The 23,346-nt window shown below is 49.9% G+C and overlaps 3 protein-coding genes and 1 pseudogene across 5 annotated transcripts; 1 reads left to right on the forward strand and 3 right to left on the reverse strand.

The window, feature by feature from the left end:
- Positions 1-533: 533 nt before the first annotated feature.
- LOC110288646 (kallikrein 1-related peptidase b5) lies at positions 534-4,659 on the reverse strand. Its single transcript, XM_085840921.1, has 5 exons — positions 4,600-4,659; positions 2,550-2,709; positions 1,332-1,618; positions 1,101-1,237; positions 534-726 (listed from the first exon to the last, which is right to left on the reverse strand). Exons 1-5 carry the CDS (start codon positions 4,643-4,645, stop codon positions 571-573), a joined length of 786 nt encoding a protein of 261 aa, XP_085697047.1. The 5' UTR covers positions 4,646-4,659; the 3' UTR covers positions 534-570.
- A 1,164-nt stretch (positions 4,660-5,823) lies between these two features.
- LOC147003264 (uncharacterized) lies at positions 5,824-17,922 on the forward strand (annotated as a pseudogene).
- LOC110288648 (kallikrein 1-related peptidase-like b4) lies at positions 9,391-14,036 on the reverse strand. Of its 2 annotated transcripts, XM_085840923.1 has the most exons (6): positions 13,976-14,021; positions 11,342-11,501; positions 11,258-11,266; positions 10,159-10,445; positions 9,926-10,062; positions 9,391-9,546 (listed from the first exon to the last, which is right to left on the reverse strand). In XM_085840923.1, exons 1-6 carry the CDS (start codon positions 14,019-14,021, stop codon positions 9,391-9,393), a joined length of 795 nt encoding a protein of 264 aa, XP_085697049.1. The 2 variants fall into 2 exon arrangements, with proteins under 2 accessions (XP_085697049.1, XP_085697048.1); XM_085840922.1 differs by lacking the exon at positions 11,258-11,266 and having other exon boundaries at positions 13,976-14,036.
- A 932-nt stretch (positions 17,923-18,854) lies between the features above and the next one.
- Positions 18,855-22,921, reverse strand: LOC110298255 (kallikrein 1-related peptidase b3). 2 transcript variants are annotated; one of them, XM_021167391.2, is made up of 6 exons: positions 22,876-22,921; positions 20,739-20,898; positions 20,651-20,659; positions 19,616-19,902; positions 19,383-19,519; positions 18,855-19,010 (listed from the first exon to the last, which is right to left on the reverse strand). In XM_021167391.2, exons 1-6 carry the CDS (start codon positions 22,919-22,921, stop codon positions 18,855-18,857), a joined length of 795 nt encoding a protein of 264 aa, XP_021023050.1. The 2 variants fall into 2 exon arrangements, with proteins under 2 accessions (XP_021023050.1, XP_021023049.1); XM_021167390.2 differs by lacking the exon at positions 20,651-20,659.
- Between the last annotated feature and the right edge of the window lie 425 nt (positions 22,922-23,346).

A 23,346-nucleotide genomic window follows, 5' to 3' on the forward strand; every position in this document is an offset into this window, starting at 1 on the left:
GCTCCATAGTCACTCTTTATCTTTTGGTCCAGCCCTACCAGAGACATCCCCTCCAGGGGCCCCAGGTGGACAGTCTGCAGCCTAGCCTTGGGTCCAGTCCCTGCCCTTCTGTGGACAGACTCCTTCCCAGAAAATTAAGGTTTAATTAACATAACACCGCTGCCCAACTCAATAAAACTTGGTCCACAGTCTAAATTCTCAGTGTCCGACTGTTTATCATCTCTTCTGCTTCCAACGTAGGGTCAGCTCAACGTAGGGTCAGGCCTAGCTGGAGTCAATCATTCTGATCTCTCTAGCCTTTTCCTGTGTGATCTGAACATTTTCCTTGCCAGAGGAGACTCAAGTGGCATCCCTGACATGGTCTGAGCCTTTTGTATGCATTTGTCTCAATCCCATCTCTGTAGCCAACTGTACATGTACTCCTGTCCCTTGCTGATCTACTTTGGAAGTCCTGACCTTAGCCGAGTGAACCATGACTGGGTACTGCACACCAGAAGGCCAGAGAATGTCAGAACTTGAACTCATTTGCTGCATGGTGGGCTTTATTGAGAACATGGGACAATGTGGTATTCAGGCATTGTTAGCTATAGTGTCTTTTATCCAGGAGTTAAACTTAATAAGTTTGGTGTAGATACCCGGCACATTAGGTTTACCGCAAGGGCTAGGGCCCCATGATGTGATACCTTGTAGAACACCATCACAGATCAGTGGGCCTCCTGAGTCACCCTGAGTGAAGGACAGGGACAGGAGTAAGAAAGGACCTGGCTTTGGAGTTCTACTTGACAACCTGGAACTGACTACCAGGGGAGGAATACAGGGTCTCTAAAAGGCAGCTCTGACCAGTAGGTGAGGGAATCCAGCTCTTAGGAGGCCATCTTTTCCAGGGACATGTGGTTGGGGTGAGGGGTGGATGGGACAGTCCCCTAAGCCAAGTCACAGAGGAGAAATAGTACCAGCTACAGGATCTTCCCGTCCCACAGCACATCCAATCCATTGGGAAGGATGTAACATGCTTGCCTAGTCAGGGTGTTGAAGTGGGAACCAAGGACCTCAATTCCCTCTTTCAGCCCTTCACCTCACTGCAAGGAGGGGTTTCTCACCATACAAGTGTCTTTGCTGCCATCCATATCTCCTGCACACAACATGACATCTGTCACCTTCTCTTTGTGGGCTTTGGCACAGTCCTCATTAGGCAGGAGCTTGAGGTTCACACACTGGAGATCATCTGCGGGTTCGTCTATGAATCAGGAGGCAAGAGTGTGGTGAGCAGAGGTCAGCTCAGTCCCCTCTGCCTCTCACGGCCACCCCTCTGTTGCTTGGACCAGACCCACATTTGACGGGTGTAATGCTGCCCCAGCCTGAGGCTAGGCATGAGCTCCCCAGCTTGGGCTCCTCAGTGGGCAGGTCGATGGGCTTCACAACATCTGTGATGTCAGCAGGCTTTTTGAGGCGGAGCAGCATCAGGTCATTGCTGTAGTCGTCCTCAGGTTGTGGGGTGTGCTCATTCTGGAGGCTCATGTTGAAGTCAGGGTGAGGGATGGCTTTGCTGACAAGCCGGTGTTGGGCAGAGGGTTCATTCTCCAAAAAGTTGTTTTTGCCCAGCCAAACCTGGTACTTGCTGGGGGCAATGGAAGGAGATGAAGGGACTGAGAGGAGGCAACCAGGGAGATTGGGGAGAGTAAGGGGAAGAGTGTGGGAAGGGAGGGAGGAAGAAGAAGAAGAAGAAAAAGAAAGAGAGAGAGACAGAGAAACACAGACAGAAAGACACACAGACATATATACTCATAGAAACAGAGACAGAAACACACACACAGATACAAACAGAAAGGCACACACACACACACACACACACACACACACACACACACACACAAGGATCAGAGAGGCAGAAAGAGACAGAGACAGGAACAGAAGACAAAGGAAGAGGGGGCAGGGAGGAGGGGTAGGCCTGAGAGCTGCTCAGGTGCAGCTAGAACAGGGCTGAACTACCCCAGCAGGTAAGGCCTGGCCTGCAGCCCAAGGTCTGAGCCCTCCCCTCTCTCCCCAGCATCCAGCACTCTCTGTACTCAGTTACCTCACCCAGCTCCAGTTCTGACCAGCCCTTCTCTGTGTGTCCTAGAGTGGACAGAAGGTCCTAAAGGCAGAGCTGCCCTGAGGAGAGTGAGGACTTCTCTCACAGACTACCCTCAGGGACAGCACGTTCTATCCTCAGGGACCCTTTGGGCCTGGTCCCCACTATGGTCAGTAGTGATAAAAGAGGACACATGAGACCCAGACCCAGACAAGGCTTTGCAGAGTCCCAAGGGGGAGACACACAGTGACAGATGACCACAAAGACTCTCAGATGTGAATACAGACAGGAGATAGACAGATAATAAGAGAGAAAAGAAAGAAACAGTACTCAGAACCCAAGTCTGGAGGGAGGAGTAAAGAGAGACCCAGGAGGTCATGGATTGAGTTTCAGCCTGCCTGCCCTTCAGGACCCCAGCCTGTCCTGGAGTCATGTTCTCTGGCTGCTACCCTGCTTTCCTGTCTTCACCCTTACTCACTCGTTATAGCAGTGGGCAGCTGTGAGAACCCAGTTGGCGTTCAGCAGGATACCCCCACATTGATATTTGGTGAAGCGGTACACAGCCACTTGCCAGGGTTGGGAGTTCTTCTCACAGTTAAATCCTCCAACAATTCGAGACTGGACAGGAGGTGCAGCATCTGCAGTAAGGGCAATGGGGGAAGAGAGGATTGGCACAGATATGGAGGTGAACTGCTGCGGGACATTTTTAAGCAGGGTTGGGATCAGGGGACATGGTCAGGAGATCCGGGGAAGGGACCCATATATGGCTGGTCCTGGATAGGGAGATCTATGCTGTGGGTACAGAAAGAACTCTTGAAGCAGGAATCAGGTATAGTGTCAGGCTACTTTATAGTTTTGGGCTAAGGGATGTCAAGGCAACCAGAAAGAGTGTGGGGGGAATTCCTGTTAATTTTTATTCCAGGGAGAGTGATATTAGGGTACAAGAGTCTTTGCGCTTTAGAATCTCCAAGGCTTGAGAAGAAGTGAGGGCTGTGCTGGGTTTTTGGATCTCTGGAAAGGCCAAAGTCTTAGAAAACTAGATCTGAATGAATAAATAAATACAGGAAAGGGAGCTTGGGTTTTCTGGATTGGGCATGAAGTGGTAGTGGGATGGGAGAGCCTGAGGGGTTCAAGATCAAAGAGACAAGGTCAAGTCTATGGTGTGGGCTCCTGTTAGGGTCTGTGGTGAAGATGACATCTAAGAGGGATGGGGCTCCCTAAGAAAGGAGGTTGAGATGGGACAAGCAGTGAGAGAAGGAAATTCTGGGGGTCTCTGAGGAAAAGGCTCTGCTTCCTGTGGAGGTGGGCAAATCATCTGGGTATTGGAGAGGCTCAGGGTTCTATTGGAGGTAACACCAGGACAGGAGTGGAAACATAGATCAAGTCAGGCCACTGTGAGGCAGAGAGGAGAACCCAGCTGATGTGATATACTAGGGTCAGGCATTGGGATCTTTGGGGTGTCCTGCACAGAGTGGGAACTAGAGATATGCTGTGGGGCTTCAGCGAGATGGGATAGGAGTCTGCGGCTCAGGGAGGGAGGCATGAGGGGGAAGAGGAGGCCAAAGTACCGCATTTGGAAACAGAAAATCTTGGCAAACCATGCATAGCCCCACTTCTCTGTAATCACAGCAGGCTGAGGTAGAAGGATTGCCATGGATTGAAGACAAGCCTGGGCTACATCATGAGACACTAACTCAGAACTTATTTCCAAGAGCTGGGCTGGAGATGGCTTGGTTGCTAAAGAATTGGCCATGCAAGCCTTAGTACCCGTCCTGAACCACCCAGACCAAAAGGAAAAAGTCAGGTGTGAGGGTGTGTGCCTGTCAATCCTGATCTGGGGAGTTGGAAACAGGAGGATTCCCCTGAAGCTTCCTGGACAGTCATCTTAGCCAACAGGAGCTCTCCATTTAGAGAGAGACCCAGCTATGGCGTTTACCACCTGACTCTTCCTCCAAAATCCAGACTAAACCAAAAAAACCAGCGAGAAGTGACACGGGTATTTTCCCCACACCAGAAAGGGGGGTGGGACCCATTTGAGGTTATAACCTAATTTGAGAAGTGAAAATTTGGTAGAAACTGAGCAACTTGAATAGATGGGGGACCACTTGTCAGAATGTGGAGAACACAGCTGAAGGCTGTTAGCTGCTGCAACTGCCTAAGTTGCTACTGTGGAATCTAGGCAAGCCCCTGACTCAGGGGTTGGGCTATTAGGCTCTAGAAAAAACAATGAACTTGAGGGATATGCCAGGTCCTAAGGTTGGTAAGAGGGTGGGTTCCTTAGAAAGACTGGACAAGCCCAGAGATGGTCAGATATCTAAGGAAGAGGAGAAAGTTCTGGAAAGTGGGAGTGGACAGGGGCCTCTCCTGTGAGCAAGGACTGTGAGGGACCTGGCACTGTGCAGGGCAGAGAAGGAGGAGCAGGTGGTGCTCATGATGTAGCTGGGGTGAGGGGAGAGGGGAAAGGGAAGATCAGGGCCAAAGGCAGCAGGAGAGTCAGGGCTGTGACCCCTCCCTTTCCCTCATCTCACCAATCCCTCCTAGGGACAGGGCAAGGAACAGGATCAGGAACCACATGGTAACAGGTGTCCAGGAGCCGCAGGCAGTGAACTTGGAGCTGTTGAGGATCCTCAGGAGACTTTAAAACCCTCACTCTCCCCACAGCCCCTCCCCTGTCCTGTTGCCACCCAGATGCTGACAAAGCCCTGCCCTTGCTTACAGATTAGGACTCCCTGCTTCTACCCTCCTGGCTGTGGGAAATGGAGGGCCCTGTTGTACCCTCTGTACAATAGGCCCTAGGTCACCCTGGATACCTTCCCAGGGAGGAGATTGGGTGGGGCAGGTCATGGTGTTCCTGGAGCTGTTGGAGTTCCGGGGACCTTAGCCAGATGGCAAGGTCAGGGGCAATGGTGAGTTGGTGTTAAAGGAGGATGGAGGAGCAAGTGACTCCCAACCCCCAGTTCTAAGAAAGTTCCTATACCTCAATACCAAGATTATCCCCAGAAAGTTTCACTGAGAACAAATTCTTTGTACTAGTGATAGCCAAGAGGGCTGCAAGCTCCCTGCAGATACAAATCCTTTTTTTGAGAATGCCAAAATGCTTCCTTTATGGACTTGGAACTTGGATCACTGATTTTATTGTTCCTATGAGAAGTTTGGGAGCTGTGTGTAGTGGTGCAAATCTTCAGTACCAGCAATTTGAAGCCAGAGGCTGGTTTATCTGTGTGATTTTAGGCTTTAGTATTCTGTGATGTAGACCAACCTAGTCTACGTAGTGAGTTTCAAGACAGCAGGGTAATATATAGTGCTGTCTCAAAACAAATCAATAAAATATAATAAATAGAAGTTATGGTGCACATTACCATGGTCTATTGACACTTTGATTCAAGAATATGAGAACTCAGATTATTCCAGGGGAGTGTCACCCACCCTGAACCATGTTGGGATAATAATGTCCTTTCTCTTCCTCATTTCCTAGATCCTGAGCTACATTTTGATGTTAGCCCAGCCTGGGCCATGTGAGACCCTTTCTCAAGAAAGAGCAACCAGAAAATGTCACTTCCCTACAGGAGCCTCATTAAGGGTTCAGCTTGGCAGCTGCATATTTTGGTGCACACCTTTGATCCCAGAACTTAGGAGTCAGGGGCTGGTGGATCTTGGTGAGGTCCAGGTTAGACTGTGCACATAGTGTATTCAGGCAAGTGAAACAACACAGGGAGACTTTGTCTCAAACGTTAAAACATCAAGAAGTCAGCATGGGTTTTGGTACAGAGAAGGGGAAATACCCAGCTTTAGACACCTACTTACTGTTCCAGGTTTCAGACCCATCCCCTCTTGTTGAACATCTAGACTATTTCAGCTCTCATGGCAGTTAGCACATTTGACCTGGGTGAATTCATGTGTGCCCTGTAAGCTCCAAGAAGACCAGGCTAGCCCTAATCCAGGTTAAGTGAGGAGCTGTTGATCGATTGGCAACCAAGTTCTCTTCTGAGTCCTAGGTTTCTGTGCCCAAGTTCTCCTGAAAACGTCATGGTTCTTTGCTCTAAAGTACGTGAGAGGAAGCATGCATTCATCCACTTGTGAGTTCATTCATGCACTTGTTCTTTTTTGTATGTGTTCAAGCATACATAATCATGCTGGAGTTTGAGATAGGTGTGCTGCACCGGAAGAGTCCAGTGCATGAGAATGGAAAGAGATGAAGTGGTGCTGGAGATGAGCTTCAAACAGCATCCACAGGGAACTCATTGTAGATGAGAGGGGGAAAAGCAAAGAAGGAAGAGGAGGGAGGTTTTTATGCATCCACATTGAGTGGAGAAAAGATCCAGGTCTCAAGAACTTTCTTATTCCTCAGCTGACCTGTTCTGTTCCTGGGAGGAGGACCGCAAGTTGGTCCTACCTGGCTGGTCCCTCATCTCCATCTTCCTGGCTACTTTGTTAGTGTTCAACGTGGTAGATGGGCAGATGGCCTATGTGCATGGTCCGCACACTGGCTTCATTGGCCTCTGGACTGACTGCAGGGGGCATAAGTGTGCCAACATGGGACAATTCACTGGTCAGTGTATACATAGACTGGGGGGGGGTTCTCCCATTTGGTGCTAGAGGTGACTGTGGGGGTGGCACACCAGCCCTCTCACAGGAGTCTTTCTGGGGGAGTATGTTAGGGCTTTGATGGTTAGGGCATTGATGGTGGGTAATTCTATGAGTGGCAATAGAGTTATTTTTGAATTTCCAGGTAGTGATTTTGGTAATGTGAGTGAAGGTGATTTTTTTTCTTTTTCTTTTTTTTTTTCCGGGGGTTAGTGAGTCACTGAAGCTAGAACCCAAAGCCTTACACACACAGGCCACAGGGTCTCTATCACTAAGGTACACCCCCAGAAGAACCTCATTGGAGGATTCTAGGCAGGTGCTGTACCTCTGAACCATGCCTTGCCCCTCATTTTGGGATGGATTCTAGACAGCTATATTCCCTTCCTCTGCCTTGTTTGTGACAGGTCTATGTAGCCCAGGCTGGCCTCCAACTCATTGTGTATCTGTGGACAACCATGATTTTCTGATCCTCGTCCTAAGTGCAGGGATCACAGGCATGTGCTGCAGACTCAGCTCAGCACAGTGCTGAGGATGAAATTCAGGATGCTCACAGCTAGACAAGCATTCTGCCAACTAAGACACAACACCAGGACCCCTTGACTGCTTTTACCTTGTTTTTGGAGACAGATAAGATCTATGTGTCTCTAAACTGCTCATACAGGACATGAAAAGACACTCCTCGGGACACCTAGTTTGGGCTCCTCTTGCTGTGAGTGAAAGGAGAGAGAGAGCTAAAGAGCAAGAGGGGGGAAGGGTGGGGTGGTGGGTAACTTCAGTAATCTCTCTAATTCTTCTCCCCAGTTTACCTTCACATAAGCAGGGCTTCATATTTCTGGCCCTGGAACTATAACTCATCCTCCTGTCCGCCATGTTCTTCTCCTTTCGACCAGTCGGCTGCCGACATCTTCAGTTTCCTTAGTATTGGAATCGGTAAGTTTTGGCAAGGACAGGGGTGACTGGGGATCCTCCACCCAACCCCAGAGCCTTCTTCTACCCAGAGGTATGGCTAGAATTCCAGTTCTGGTGCTCTGAGGGAAAGGGGTGTCTGTGTGTCTTTCTTGGGTTTTTTCTGTAGCTCATGCTGACTGTGGACTCACTCTGTAGTCTATTCTGGCTTTGAATATGCCATTCTCTTGCCTCAGCATCATAAGTAGCTGGGATTAAAAGCTTATGCCCACTATTCTGACTGATGGCCTTGTCTCTCAGTTTCTAATCCCCTCTGAGTTTGTATCCCTTTGTCTTGTCTGTGAGTGTGTGTGTGAGTTTGTGTGTATGTGTATACACACATGTGTGTACTTGTGGCAAGTCAGGCAAGTTGTATCTGTCTCTCTTTTGGGGGTGTGGTGTTCCCTGTCTAGCCTTCTGTCCTTCTCTGGCCCCACCCTAGTACAGGGCTCCTGATTCTCCTCAGCCTGACTCTGTTTGTGGTCAACTACAATATATTGTGCCCGAGGCCACAGGTATCCTACCAGCTGGCCTTCTACCTGTGCTGGTGTGCCAGTGTCTTGATGCTGTGGGTCGGTGAGGGCAATGGTTTGGATCGAAGGGTGGGGTCTGTGCATGGCAGTGTTGGAGCCCACAAAAGGGCATCAACCTCCAAGGCCCCCTTGGAGTTTGGGGTGGTGGTGAATCGAGTTTCCATGGTGTCCCTCCAGACAGTAACTTTGTCATTTCTCAACTAAGTACAGATTGGAGCTGCCCTAAGCCTTTCATGGAGCGGAGGCTCAGCTATGTACTTCAGGCCTTGAGACAGCACTCATTGCAGTTGCAGCAGCAGTCCATTTTAGACAAAACTTGGAGCCCGTCCAGAAGTTGTCTGTTGTAAGCATCATTGTGAACTCCCATGGGGCTCCCCACAGAGAGACACCACAACTTCTCAGGACACTGATGAGTCCCGGTGGTCAGATGCCTTTACCTCTGTTCTTTTGGCTCAGTTTCCATCAGATTTCTCTGAGGTCCCATAATACCCCTGAGAGCAGGTAGCACCCTCGGGACACAGGTGGCAAACCCCACTCCCCCTGCTTTGGCCTATTCCTTGCTACTTGAGTCTTAGCAGGGATCCTTTGCTGGAAGTCCTCCAATACTCTCAGCTGTGGCCTTGTCTCTTTGAGCAGACACTGGTTTGTGGTCTGGAGCAGCTGGAGCAGTGTGGCCCTTTTCCCAAGCAGGGCGATACTGTGCACCACAGGGCTTGGTTCTAAGTCACTCTTCATCCTTTGGTCCAGCCCTACCAGAGACATTCCCTCCAGTAGCCCCAGGTGTACAATGTATAGCCTAGCCTTGGGGCTAGTCTCTGCCCTTCTGTAGACAGACCCTCCCCACTAAGTGAAGGCTTAATTAACATAACATGCCTTCCCAACTCAATAAAACTTGGTCCACAGTCTAAATTCTCAGTGTCTGACTGTTTATCATCTCTTCTGCTTCTAGTGTAGGGTCAGGCCTAGCTCGAGTGGAACTTTCAGGTCTCTCTAACCTTTTCCTGTGTGAGCTGAACATTTTTCTTGCCATAGGAGACTTATGGGCATGGCTGACTTGGTCTTAGCCTTTTGTCTGCATTTGTCTCAACCCCATCTCTGTAGCCAACTGTACATGTACTCCTGTCCCTTGCTGATCTACTTTGGAAGTCCTGACCTTAGCCGAGTGAACCATGATTGGGTATTGCACAGCAGAATGTCAGAACTTGAACTTATTTGCTGCATGGTGGGCTTTATTGAGAAAAGGGGACAATGTGACACTCAGGGGTTTTTCGCCATAGTTTCTCTTATCCAGGAGCTGAACTTAATAAGTTTGGTGTAGACACTTGGCACAGTGGGTTCACCGCATGGTTCAGGGCCCCATGATGTGATACCTTGGAGAATACCATCACAGATCAGTGGTCCTCCTGAGTCATGCTGAAAAGAGAACAGGGACAGCAAGCAGTAAGACAGGACCTGGCGGTTGGATTCTACTTGACAACCTGGAACTGACTCCCAGGGCAGGAATACAGGGACTCTAAGAGGCAGCTCTGGCCAGTAGGTGAGGGAATCCAGCTCTTGGGAGGCCATCTGTTCCAGGGACATGGGGTTGGGGTGAGGGGATCACAGGACCATCCCCTGAGCCAAGTCACAGAGGAGAAATAGTACCAGCTACAGGATCCTCCCCTCCCAGGGCACATCCCTTCCATAGGGAAGGATGCAAAGAGCCTGCCTAGTCAGGGTGTTGAAGTGGGAACCAAGAACCTCAGTTCCCTCTTTTAGCCCCTCACCTCACTGTAAGGAGGGGCTGTCTTACCTCACAAGTGTATGAGCCACCATCCATCTCTCCTGCACACAGCATGACATCTGTCACCTTCATTTCATGTGCTTTGTCACAGTCCTCATTAGGCAGGAGCTTGAGGTCCACACACTGGAGATCATCTGGATATTTGTCTGTGAATCAGGAGGCAAGAGGGTGGTGAGCAGGGGCCAGCTCAGTCCCCTCTGCCCCTCACTGCCACCCCTCTCTGTTCCTTGGAGAAGACTCACACTTGACAGGTGTAGTGCTGCCCCAGCCTGAGGCAAGGCATGAACTCCCCAGCTTGGGCTCCTCAGTGGGCAGGTCGATGGGCTTCACAACATCTGTGATGTCAGCAGGTTTGCTGAGGCGGAGCAGCATCAGGTCATTGCTGTAGTCGTCCTCAGGTTGTGGGGTGTGCTCATTCAGGAGGCTCATGTTGAAGTCAGGGTGAGGGATGGCTTTGCTGACAAGCCGGTGTTGGTCAGAGGGTTCATCCTCCAAAAAGTTGTTTTTGCCCAGCCAAACCTGGTACTTGCTGGGGGTCAGGGAAGGAGACAGAGGGATTGAGCGGAGAGAGTCAAGGAGATTGGTCAAAGTACAGGGAAGGAGGGTGAGGAGGAAATGAGGAAGGAAGAGAGAGTCAGAGACAGAAACACACACAGTCAGAAACACACACAGAGGGACAGAAAGGCACATACTTACATACATACATACATACATACATACATACATACATACATACATATAGAGTCAGAGAGGCAGAAAGAGACAGTGACAGGAACAGAAGACAAGGGAAGAGGGGGCAGGGAGGAGGGGTAGGCCTGAGAGCTGCTCAGGTGTAGCTAGAACAGGGCTGAACTACCCCAGCAGGTAAGGCCTGGCCTGCAGCCCAAGGTCTGAGCCCTCCCCTCTCTCCCCAGCATTCAGCTCTCTCTGTACTCAGTTACCTCACCCAGCTCCAGTTCTGACCAGCCCTTCTCTGTGTGTCCTAGAGTGGACAGAAGGTCCTAAAGGCAGAGCTGCCCTGAGGAGAGTGAGGACTTCTCTCAGAGTCTACCCTCAGGGACAGCATGTTCTATCCTCAGGGACCCTTTGGGCCTGGTCCCCACCATGGTCAGTAGTGATAAAAGAGAACACATGAGAACCAGACCCAGACAAGGCTTTGCAGAGTCCCAAGGGGGAGACACACAGTGACAGATGACCACAGAGACACTCAGATGTGAATACAGACAGGAGATAGACAGATAATAAGAGAGAAAAGAAAGAAACAGTACTCAGAACTCAAGTCTGGAGGGAGGAGTAAAGAGAGACCCAGGAGGTCATGGATAGAGTTTCAGCCAGTCCCACCTGCCTGCCCTTCAGGACCCCAGCCTGTCCTGGAGTCATGTTCTCTGGCTGCCACCCTACTTTCCTGTCTTCACCCTTACTCACTCGTTATAGCAGTGGGCAGCTGTGAGAACCCAGTTGCGGTCCAACAGGACTCCCCCGCATTGATATTTGGTGAAGCGGTACACAGCCACATGCCAGGGTTGGGAATTCTTCTCACAGTTAAATCCTCCAACCACTTGAGACTGGGCAGGAGTTGCAGCATCTGCAACAGAAACAATTGGGGAGGGGAGAGTTGACAAGATATGGAGGTGTATTGTTGGGGACACATTTAAGCAGGGATGGGATCAGGGGACTTGGTGAGGAGATCTGGGGAAGGGACCCATATATGGCTGGTCCTGGATAGGGAGATCAATGCTGTGGATACAGAAAGAACTCTTGAATCAAGTATCAGGTATAGTGTCAGGTCACTTTATAGATTTGGGCAAAGGGATGGCAGGGTAGTGTGTGTGTGTGTGTGTGTGTGTGTGTGTGTGTATTAGAGAGAGAGAAACACAGAGACAGAGACAGAGGCATAGAGAGAGACACACACACATACAGAGAGAGAGGGGGGTTTCAGTTCATTCTTATTCCAATGCAAATGAAATCCTCCAATTTGTAATCTAGAGTCTACAAGTCTTGAGAAGAAGTCAGAGTCTTGGCTGGGTTTTGGGAATTCTGAAAAGGGTGAGGTCTCAGAAGACTAGATTTGAATGAATAAATGAATCCAGGAAAGGGAGCTTGGGGTTGATTTGTGGTTTCTTGGATTGGGCATGAAGTGGCCAGTTGGGATCGGAGAGAATGAAGGTTTGAGATCAAAGGGGCAGGGTTAAGGCTAGGGCATGGGCTCCTGTTAAGTTCTGTAGTGGAGATGAAATCTAAGTGGGGTGGGGCTCCCTAAGAAAGGATTTTGAGTTGGGATAAGCAATGAGAGAAGAAAATTCTGGGGGTCTGTGACAGACAGGCTCTGTGGAGGTAGGCAAATGATCTGGGTATTGGAGAGGCTCATTGTTCTCTTGGAGGCAGCCTCTGGACCCGAATATGAAAAGTAGTTAGAGCAAGTCAGGCCACTGTGAGATAGAGGGGAGGACCCAGCTGATCTGAGGTACATGGGTTAGGCATTGGGGACTTTGGGGTGGCCTGCACAGAGTGGGAACCAGAGCCGTGCTATGGGGATCCAGTGAGACAGAATAGTAGCCTGCAGTGCAGGGAGTGAGGCATGAGGGGGAAGAGGGGGCCAAAGCGCAGCATTGGGAAACAGAGGAAATCTTGGCAAACCATGCATAGCTGCACTTCTCTGTAACCTCAGTACACAGCAGGCTGAGGCAGAGGGATTGCCATGGACTGAAGACAAGCCTCGGCTACATCATGAGACACTAACTCAGAACTTATTCCCAAGAGCAGGAGATGGCTTGGTTGCTACAGAATTGGCCGTGTAAGCATTAGGACCTGAGCTGAACCCTTCAGAACCCAGGGAAAAGGTCAGGTGTGATGCTGTGTGCCTGTAACCCCAGAGCTGGGGAGGTGGAAACAGGAGGATTCCCTGTTGGGAGCTATTAAGACAACGCTATTGTCCTGATCTCTAAATTGGGCCTCTCCTGCCGAGAAGAAAAGGGGTCAAAAGCGGGCCACTGACACACCAATTCCAAGAATGTTCCAGCCCTAAGTCATCACCGATGTCCTGACCACATCCTGATACCACCAAGTTCCTGCTTCCCCGTGTAGCTGCCAAAAGAAAGAATTTCTATTGCCCCCCTCCCATAAGTACTTCTCCTTTTGCTTGTATTGCCCCACCCCTCCCACTGATAAGTATCTGTACTTCCCCTTTTGCTTGTGCATTTAAGCCTTGGACCTTTTTCAATAGATTTGGGGCCTTGATACAACTTCAGGGTCTCCGTGTTGTTATTCGTACAAGGCCCTCGTCTCTCTCTACCCCCCCATTTGGTTCTTAGGAGGAGGTCCCCTCGAGACCCTCGAATAACTGGACCTGCTGGACGGGTCAATTCCCTTGAGTCTTTCTGGACAATCATGTTAGCCTAACAGGAAGACTCCATTCAGTGAGAGACCCAGGCCCAGGTAGCCAGTGATTGATGAAGATATTTCATGTCCATGTCTGGTGTCTGCAAGCTCACCCCTTCTCCAAAAACAAGACTAAACAAAAAGCCAGTGAGAAGGGACATGGGCATTTTCTGCCAGTAGAAAGGGGCTGAACCGGTCTTATGTCACAAGCCAATTTGAGAAGTGAAATTTTTGGTAAAAACAGGCCAACTAGAGATGATGGGAGACCAGTTGTCATCATGTGGGGAACACACCTGAAAGCTGGCAGCTGCTAGACAGCCAATGACAGTAGTGTGGGATTAGGTAAGTCCCTGATTCAGGGGTTGGGCTTTGAGGCTCTAGGAAAATCAATCAACTGGAGGGATATCTAAGGTCTTAACTTTCGTAAGGGGTTGGCTTCCTTAGAAAGACTGGAGAAGCCCAGAGATGGTCAGGGGACTAAGAAAGAGTAGAAAGTTCTAGAAAGTGGGAAGTGTGCTCGGTGCAAGAACTGTGAGGGACCTGGCAGTGTACAGGGTCAGAGAAGGAGGAGCAGGTGGAGCTCATGATGTAGCTGAGGAGAGGGGAGAGGGGAAAGGGATGGCCAGGGCCAAAGGCAGCAATAGAGTCAGGGCTGTGACCCCTCCCATTCCCTCATCTCACCAATCCCTCCTAGGGACAGGGTTAGGATCAGGATCAGGAACCACATGGTAACAGGTGTCCAGGAGCTGCAGGAGGTGAGCTTGGAGCTGTGGAGGCTCCTTGGGGAGACTTTAAAAACCCTCATTCTCCCCCACAGCCCCTCCCCTGTCCTTTCCACTCAGATGCTGACCAAAGCTCTGTTCCTGCTGACAGAGTTGTACTTCCTGCTTGCACCCTCCTGGCTGTGGGATGGGAGATCCTCGTTGCACCCACTCTACAGTAGGCCCTAGGTCACCCTGGACACTGTCCCAGGGATGAGATTGGGTGGGGCAGGACCTGCTGTTTCTGGAGCTGTTTGAGTTCCGGGGACTGTAGCCAGATGGCAAGGTCAGGGGTGATGTCAGGAAGTGTGAAAGGAGGATGGAGGAGCGAGTGACCCCCAACTCACAGCTCTAAATAAGGGCCTGTACCTCAATAAAAGGTTACCCTACAAATCAGTAGTCTGCACAAATTCTTTGCACCAGTGATAGCCAGGAGAGCTGCAAGCTCCCTGCAGATAAAGATTCTTTTTCTGAGAATGCCAAAATGCTTCCTTTTTGGACTTGGAACTCTGGATCACTGATTTTATTGATTCTATGAGAAGTTTCAGAGCTGGGTGTAGTATTGTACACCTTTAATACCAGCACTTTGAAGCCAGAGCCAGGTGGATCTGTGGGATTTTAGGCTCTAGTAGTCTGTGATGTAGACCATCCTAGTCTACATTGTGAGTTTCAAGACAGCCAGGGTAAAATATAGAGCTGTCTCAAAACAAACCAATAAAATAAAATGAATAAAGTTATGGTACACATTACCATGTGTACCATAACCAGAATATGAGAACTCAGGTTATTCCAGTGGAGTGTCACCCACCCTGAACAGTATTGGGATAACAATGACCATATTCTTCTTTGTTTCCTAGATCCTGAATTACATTTTGAGGTTAGCCTAGCCTAACCTGGGCCATGTGAGACTCTTTCTCAAGAAACAGCAACCAGAAAATATCACTTCCCTCCAGGAGCCTCATTAAGGGTTCTGCTTGGCAGCTGCATATTTTGGTGCACACCTTTGATCCCAGAACTTAGGAGTCAGGGGCTGGTGGATCTTGGTGAGGTCCAGGTTAGACTGTGCACATAGTGTACTCAGGCCCGTGAAACAACACAGGGAGACTTTGTCTCAAACGTTAAAACATCAAGAAGTCAGCATGGGTTCTGGTACAGAGAAGGGGAAATACCCAGCCTTTGACACCTACTTACTGTTGCAGGTTTCAGACCCATCCCCTCTTGTTGAGCATCTAGACTATTTCAGCTATCATGGCAGTTAGCACATTTGACCTGAGTGTTTTCATGTGTTCCCTCTAAGCTCCAAGAAGGCCAGGCTAGCCCTAATCCAGGTTGTGAGGAGCTGTTGCTCAATTGGCAACCAAGTTCTCTTCTGAGTCCTGGGTTTCTGTGCCCAAGTTCTGAAAACTCCACTGCTCGTTGCTCTAAAGATGAGAGAGGAAGCATGCATTCACCCACTTGTGAGTTCATTCATGCACTCAATCTTTTATGTATGTCGTCAAGCATACATAATCATGCTGGAGTTTGAGATAGGTGTGCTGCACCGGAAGAGTCCAGTGCATGAGAATGGAAAGAGTTGAAGTGGTGCTGGAGGTGAGCTGCAAACAGCTTCACAGGAAACAGGTTGTAGATGAGAGGGAGAAATGGAAAGAAGGAAGAACATGATTATGATTTGCACCGGGAGGTGGTGGAGAATAGATCCAGGTCCCCAGAACTTTCTCCCTCCCCAGCTGAAGTGCTCTGTTCCTGCAAGGAGAACGAAAGTTGGTCCTACGTGGCTGGTCCCTCATATCCATGTTCCTGGTAACGTTGTTGGTGTTCAGCATGGTAGATAGGTTGATGGCCTATGTTCACCGTCTGGCTCCATCTGCCTATGGATTGACTGCAGGAGGTATAAGAGTGCCAACTTGGGACAATTCACTGGTCAGTGTATACATAGATTGGGGGGTTCTTCTATTGGGTGCTAGAGGTGACTGTGGGGATGGGGACACTGGCATTCTCACTGGTTTCTTTCTGGAGGAGTAGGTTAGGGCTCACAGTGGGTGCATCATTGATGGTGGGTAACTCTATGAATGGCAGTAGTTATTTTAGAATTTCTAGGTAGTGATTTTGGTAATGTGAGTGGAGATGATGTTTTTCTTTTCTTTTTTTGTGTGTGGGGGGGAGGAGGTTGCTCAAGGCAGAACTCAGAACCTTACACACACTCTCCACAGGGTCTCTACCACTGAGCTACACCCCCAGAAGAACATCATTGGAGGACTCTAGGCAGGTGCTTTCCTTCTGAACAATGCCCCAGCCCCTTATTTGGGGATGGATTCTAGACAGCTACATTCCCATCCTCTGCCTTGTTTGAGACAGGTCTATGTAGCCCAGGCTGGCCTCCAGCTCAATGTGTAGCTGTGGACAACCTTGTATTTCTGATCATCCTCCCACGTGCAGGGATCCCAGGTTTGTGCTGCCAGACTCAGCTCAGACTCAGTTCAGCACAGTATTCAGGGTGAAATGTAGGCCTGCTCACCTGCTAGGCAAGCATTCTGTGATGAAGTCACAATCCCAGGACCCCTCAACTGCCTTTACCTTGTATTTTGAGACAGATAACATCTATGTGTCTCTAAATGGTGTACCTCCCCAGCTGATGGAGTACTTAGGTTGGGCTCCTCACAGTGTGAGAGGAAAGAGAGGGGAAGAGCAAGAGCGAGAAATAGAGGAGTGGAGGGAGAGAGGGTTGGAGAGAGAGAGAGAGAGAGAGAGAGAGAGAGAGAGAGAGAGAGAGAGAGAGAGAGAGAGAGAGAGAGAGAGAGGTTGGGGTAAATAAAGTTATCATTCCAACACTCCAGTTTGCATTCACATGAACAAGGGCTTCATATTTCTGGCCCAGACACTATGCCTCATCCTTCTGCCCACCATGTTCCTCTCCTTTTCACCAATCTGCTGACACCTGAACAAGATAAACTTCATCTTCGTTTCCTTAGCATTGGCATTGGTAAGTGTTGGCAAAGAAAAGGGTGACTGGGGATCCTCCACCCAACCTCAGAGCCTCCTTCTACCTAGAGGTGTGGTTAGATTTCCAGTTCTGCTGCTTCTAGGGAGAGGGGTGTCTCTGTGTCTTTCTTGGGCTTTCTCTGTATCCCAGGCGAGCTTTGGACTCACTCTGTAGTCCATGCTGGCTTTGAATATGCCATTCTCTTGCCTCAGCACCATATGTAGCTGTGATTAAAAGCTTATGCCCACAATTGTGACTGATGGCCTTGTCCCTCATTTTCCTTTCCCCACTGAGTATGTATCCATTTGTCCTGTGTGTGTGTGTGTGTGTGTGTGTGTGTGTGTGTCTACTTTTGGCAGTTCAGGGAGTTTGTCTCTGTCTCTCTCCTTTTGGGGTTGGTGGTGTTCCCTGTCTAGCCTTCTGTCCTCCCCTTGCCCCACCCCAGTGCAGGGTTCCTGATTCTCCTCAGCCTGACTCTCTTTGTGGTCAATGTCAATAGATTGCGCCCTTTGCGACAGGTATCCTATCAGCTGGCCTTCTACCTGTGGGGTGCGCCAGGTCTTGATGCTTTGAGCTGGTGAGGGTGGGGCCTCCGATGGAAGGGCAGGGTCTGGGCAGGGCAGAAGTGGAGCCCAGAAGAAGGGGACAGCATTCAGAGTGGAGTTGGGACTTGGGATATGACTTTGAGTAGAGTAACCAGGAGGTCTGTTCCCTCAGGAAATTTGTCCTTCCTCAACCAAGTGCAGATGTGGAGCTGGAGTTTTCCTTTCATGGAGTGGAGGCTCAGCTATTTCTGTTGGGCCTCATGCCACCAGTGGTTGCTGTTGCAGGAGCAGACCATTTTGGGCAAAAATTTTGGGAGTTCACCCAGAAGCTGTCAGCTGTAACCAGCTCTGTAAAATACCATAGGGCTCCCCAATAGAGGAACAATACAACTTCTCAGGACACTGATGAGTCCCTGCATCCAGATGCCTCCACTTCTATCCCTGTGGCTCAGTTCCATCAGACCTCCCTTGAGGTGCCATACTTCCCCTGAGAGCAGGTTGCACTCTTGGGACAGGGGTGGCAAGCCCAGTTACCCAGGCTAGGGCCTACTCCTTGCTGCCTAAGATTTCCCTGGGACCCTCCTTGGGAAGACCTCTAGTACTCTCAACTGAGGCTATGTCCCACTGAGCAGACACTGGTTTGTGGTCCCATGCAGCTGGAACAGTGTGTCCCTTTACCCAAGATGGGTGACTCTCTGCCCCACAGGACATGGTTCTAAGTCACTCTTCATCCTTTGGTCCAGCCCTACCAGAGACATCCCCTCCAGGGGCCCCAGGTAGACATTGTGTAGCCTAGCCTTGGGACTAGTCTCTGCCCTTCTGTGGACAGACTCCTACCCAGGAAGTCAAAGCTTAATTAACCTAACACCCTTGCCTCCTTCCTGGCTTCCCCACCTTAGTACAACTTGGTTTGCTGTCTAAATTCTTTGTGTCTGACTGTTTATCATCTCTTCTGCTTCTAGTGTAGGATGAGCATAGCTAGAGTTAAACTTTCTGACATTTTAAACTTTTTCCTCTGTGATCTGAACATTTTCCTTGCCAGAGGAAACTCTTGTGCCATCCCTGACATGATCTGAGCCTTTGTCTGCATTTTCTCAATCCCATCCCCTTAGCCAGCAATACCTGTACACTTGTCCCTTGCTGATCTACTTTGGAATTCCTGACCTTAGCTGAGGGAATCATGATTTGTACTATACTTCAGTAGGACAGAGAATGTCAGACCTTGAACTCATTTGTTGCATGGTGGATTTTATTAAGAACAGACAGTGTGATACTTAGGGGTTTTTGGCCATAGTGTCTTTTATCCAGGAGGTAAACTTATTAAGTTTGGTGTAGACACCTGGCATATCAGGTTCACCACATGGGGTATGGCCCCATGATGTGATACCTTGGAGAACACCATCACAGATCAGTGGGCCTCCTGAGTCACCCTGAAGGAAAGACAGGGACATGAGTAAGGAAGGACCTTTCAGTTGGGTTCTACTTGACAACCTGAAACTGACTCCCAAGGGAGGAATACAGGGATTCTAAGAGGCAGCTCTGTTCAATAGGTGAGGGAATACAGCTCTTGGGAGCCCAGATCTTACGAGGACATTGGGTTCTGGTGAGGGGCTCACAGAATTGTCCCCTAAGACAAGTCACAGGGAAGAAATAATACCAGCTACAGGAACCACCCCTCCTGGGCGCATCCCTTCCATAGGGAAGGATGCAAAGCCTGCCTAGTCAGTGTGTTGAAGTGGGAACCAAGAACCTTAGTTTCCTCTTTCAGCCCTTCACCTCACTGTAAGGAGGGGCTGTCTCACCTTGCAAGTGTCTTTGCCTCCATCCATCTCTCCTGCACACAGCATGGTGTCGGTCACCTTCTCTATGTGGGCTTTGGCACAGTCCTCATTAGGCAGGAGCTTGAGGTTCACACAGTAGAGATCATCGGTGAACTGGACTGTGAATGGGGAGGAAAGAGGGTGATGATCAGAGCCCCACTCAGTCCTTTCAGCTGCTCCTCCTCACCCAGCTATGTGGCTTGGACCAGACTCACATTTGGTGGGTGTCATGCTGCCCCAGCCTGAGGCTAGGCATGTGCTCCCCAGCTTGGGCTCCTCAGTGGGCAGGGCGATGGGCTTCACAGCATCTGTGATGTCAGCTGGCTCGCTGAGACGGAGCAGCATCAGGTCATTGCTGTAGTCATATTCAAGAAATCGAATGTGGTTCCTCATGAGGCTCATGTTGAAGCCAGGGTGAGGGATGCCTTTGCTGACAAATCGGTGCTGAGCAGATGGTTCATCCTTGAATAGGTTGTTTTTGCCCAGCCAAACCTTGTAGTTGCTAGAGTGCATGGAAGGAGATGGAGGTATTGAGAGAGGTAACCACAGAGATTGGGCAGGGGAAAGGGGGGAGGAGGGATGGAGGCAGAAGAAAGACTCAAAGACAGAAACATGGGAAGACAGAGAGAGAGAGAGAGAGAGAGAGAGAGAGAGAGAGAGAGAGAGAGAGAGAGAGAGAGAGAACACACACACACACACGTAGAGAAGAGGGGGCAGGGAGGTGGTTCAGGTCTGAGAGCTGCTCAGGTGCAGCTAGGACAGGGCTGAACTACCCCAGCAGGTAAGGCCTGGCCTGCAGCCCAAGGTCTGAGCTCTCCCCTCCCTCTCCAGCATCCAGCTCTCTCTGTACTCAGTTACCTCACCCAGCTCCAGTTCTGACCAGCCCTTCTCTGTGTGTCCTCAGAGTGGACAGAAGGTCCTAAAGGCAGAGCTGCTCTGAGGAGAGTGAGGACTTCTCTCACAGCCTACCTTCAGGGACAGCACGTTCTATCCTCAAGGGCCCTTTAGGTCTTGTTCCCACCATGGTCAGAAGTGATAAAAGAGGACACATGAGGTCCAGACCCAGACCGATGTCCCAAGGGGGAGACACACAGTGACAGATGACCACTGAGACACTCAGATGTGGATTCAGACAGGACACAGACAGACAATAAGACAGAAAGGCAAGACACAGGACTTGGTACCCAAACCTGGAGGGAAGAGCAAAGAGAGACCCAGGAGGTCATGGATAGACTTTCAGCCAGTCCCACCTGCCTGCCCTTCAGTACCCCAGTACTTCAGTCCCGGAGTCATGATCTCTGGCTGCCACCCTGCTTTCCTGTCTCCACCCTTACTCACTCGTCATAGCAGTGGGCAGCCGTGAGAACCCAGTTGGCATCCAACAGGACACCCCCGCATAAATATTGGGTGTATCGGTACACAGCCACATGCCAGGGTTGGGAATTCTTCTCACATTTAAATCCTCCAACAATTCGAGAGTGGACAGGAGGTGCAGCATCTGCAATAGGGGCAATGGGAGAGGGGAGGTTTGGCACAGATACACAGGTGTACTGTTGTGGGACACAGTTAATCAGGAGAAATTGTCAGGTGATCTGGGCAAAGGACTTTTATATGGCTGGTCTTGTATATGGTGATCTATTCTGTCAGGACAGAAATAACTCTACAATCAGGAATTGGGCATAATGTCAGGCCACTTTTTGTTTTGGACTAAGGGTTGGAAGGGCAATGAGATAGATAGAGGAAGACAGAGAGAGAGAGAGAGAGAGAGAGAGAGAGAGAGAGAGAGAGAGAGAGAGAGAGAGATTCCATTTCATTTTTCCAACGAGAATCCTCTGATTTGTAATTTAGAGTCTCCAAGGCTTGAGAAGAAGTCAGGGTCTTGGCTGGGTTTTGGGAATTCTGGAAAGGGTGAGGTCTCAGTAAACTGGATTTGAATGAATAAATGAATCCAGGAAAGGGAGCTTGGGGTTGATTTGGGGTTTCTTGGATTGGGCATGAAGTTGCCAGTTGGGATGGGAGAGAATGAAGGTTGATAGATCAAAGGGGCAGGGTCAATCAAGTCTAGGGTGTCTGCTCGTGTTCATGTCTGTGGTGGAGATGATATCTAAGAGGGGTGGGGCTCCCTAATAAAGGAGTTTGAGATGGGATGATCAGTGAGAGTTGGAAATTCTGGGGGTCCGTGACAGACATGCTCTGTTTCCTGTGGAGGTGGACAAATGATATAGGTATTGGAGATGCTCAGGGTTCTCTTAGAGGCAGCCCCTGGGCAGGAGTGGAAACTTAATTATATCAAGTCAGACCAATGTGAGGCAGAGAGGAGGACCCAGCTGATGTGAGGTAATAGGGTTAGGCATTGGGGTATTTGGGGAGTCTTGCACAGAGTAAGAACTAGAGCTAGGCAGTGGGGCTCCAATGAGAGGAGACAGGAGCCTACAGTGCAGGGAGGGAGGCATGAGGGGGAAGAGCAGGCCAAGGCACAGCATTTGGGAACAGAAGAAATCTTGGCAAGCCATGCATAGCCACACTTCTCTGTAACCTCAGTACAGAGCAGGCTGAGGCAGATGGATTGCCATGGATGAAGACAATCCTGGGCTACATCATGAGACACTAACTCAGACCTTATTCCCAAGAGATGAGCAAGCCATGGCTTGGTTGCTACAAGATTGGCCATGTAAGCGTTAGAACCTGTGCTGAAGCTTCTAGAACCCAGGGGAAAAGTCAGGTGTGATGCTGTGTGCCTGTAACCCTAGAGCTGGGGAAGTGGAAACAGGAGGATTCCCCTGAGGCTTGCTGCACAGTCATCATAGCCTAACAGGAACTCCATACAGTGAGAGACACAGCCCAGGGTGGTGAGCGAATGATGATCACTTGATGTCCACTTCTGGCATCTACCACCTGACCCCTTCTCCAAAAACCTACTAACCCAAAAAGCCATTGGAAAGGTACATATACATTTTCCCTACAGGACAAAGGAACAGAACCCATCTTTTGTCACAAGCCAATTTGAGAAGTGATAGTTTTGGTAGAAATTGGGCAACCTAAGAAGAGGGGGGCCAGTTGTCATCATGTGTAGAACACAGCTGAAAGATGGCAGCTGGTGAATAGCCAGTGACACTAGTGTGAGATTTAGGCAATCCCTGATTCAGGGGCTCTGTTATGAGGCTCTAGGAAAAACAATGAATTCTAGGGACATCTGATGTCCTAAGATCGATAAGAGGTTGGGTTCCTTAGAAAGACTGGAGAAGCCCAGAGATGGTCAGCTGTCTAAGGAAGAGGAGAAAGTTCTGGAAAGTGGGAGGTTACTGGGGCCTGTCCTGGGAGCAAGAACTGTGAGGGACTTGGCAGTGTACAGAGCCAGAGAGGAGCAGGTGGTGCTCATGATGTAGTTGGCGTGAGTGAGAGGGGCAAAGGGATGGCCAGGGCCAAAGGCAGCAGGAGAGTCAGGGCTGTGACCCCTCCCATTCCCTCATCTCACCAATCCCTCCTAGGGACAGGGCTAGGAACAGGATCAGGAACCACATGGTAACAGGTGTCCAGGAGCTTCAGGCAGTGATCTGGGAGCTGTAGAGGCTCCTCAGGGAGACTTTAAAAACCCTCATTCTCCTCCACAGTCCCTCCCCTGTCCTGTTGCCACCCAGATGCTGACCAAAGCTCTGTTCTTGCTGACAGAGTTGTACTTCCTTCTTGCACCCTCCTGGATGTAGGAGGGGAGGGCCTCGTTGCACCTGCTGTCCTGTGGGCACTAGGTCATCCTGGATATCTTCCCAGGGATGAGATTGGGTGGGGCAGGTCCTGCTGTTTCTGGAGCTGTTTGAGTTCTGGGAACCTTAGCCAGAAGACAAGGTCAGGTTCAATGTTGAGTTGGGTTGAAAGGCAGATAGAAGACCAAGTGATACCCAACCCCCAGTTCTAAGGAAGTTCCTGTACCTCAACACCTAGATTATCC

Source organism: Mus caroli, unplaced genomic scaffold, assembly GCF_978045245.1.
Source record: "Mus caroli unplaced genomic scaffold, Mus_caroli_1 scaffold_8, whole genome shotgun sequence".
NCBI lineage: Eukaryota > Metazoa > Chordata > Mammalia > Rodentia > Muridae > Mus > Mus caroli.

Bases quoted from the DNA above. Each gene is read 5' to 3' on its own strand.
- LOC110288648 (XM_085840923.1), bottom strand. From the start codon at position 14,021: ATGTGGTTCCTGATCCTGATCCTAACCCTGTCCCTAGGAGGGATTG. The intron at 11,502-13,975 runs GTGAGATGAGGG...TTTCTGTTGCAG, and splicing joins CCTGTCCCTAGGAGGGATTG to ATGCTGCAACTCCTGCCCAG. The intron at 10,063-10,158 runs GTGAGTCTTCTC...CCTGATTCACAG, and splicing joins CAGCACTACACCTGTCAAGT to ACAAATATCCAGATGATCTC.
- LOC110298255 (XM_021167391.2), bottom strand. From the start codon at position 22,921: ATGTGGTTCCTGATCCTGTTCCTAGCCCTGTCCCTAGGAGGGATTG. The intron at 20,899-22,875 runs GTGAGATGAGGG...CCCCTATTGCAG, and splicing joins CCTGTCCCTAGGAGGGATTG to ATGCTGCACCTCCTGTCCAC. The intron at 19,011-19,382 runs GTGAGACAGCCC...TCTTTCCTTCAG, and splicing joins GAGGCAAAGACACTTGCAAG to GGTGACTCAGGAGGCCCACT.
- LOC110288646 (XM_085840921.1), bottom strand. From the start codon at position 4,645: ATGTGGTTCCTGATCCTGTTCCTTGCCCTGTCCCTAGGAGGGATTG. The intron at 1,619-2,549 runs GTGAGTAAGGGT...CATTGCCCCCAG, and splicing joins GCTGCCCACTGCTATAACGA to CAAGTACCAGGTTTGGCTGG. The intron at 727-1,100 runs GTGAGAAACCCC...TCCTTCACTCAG, and splicing joins GCAGCAAAGACACTTGTATG to GGTGACTCAGGAGGCCCACT.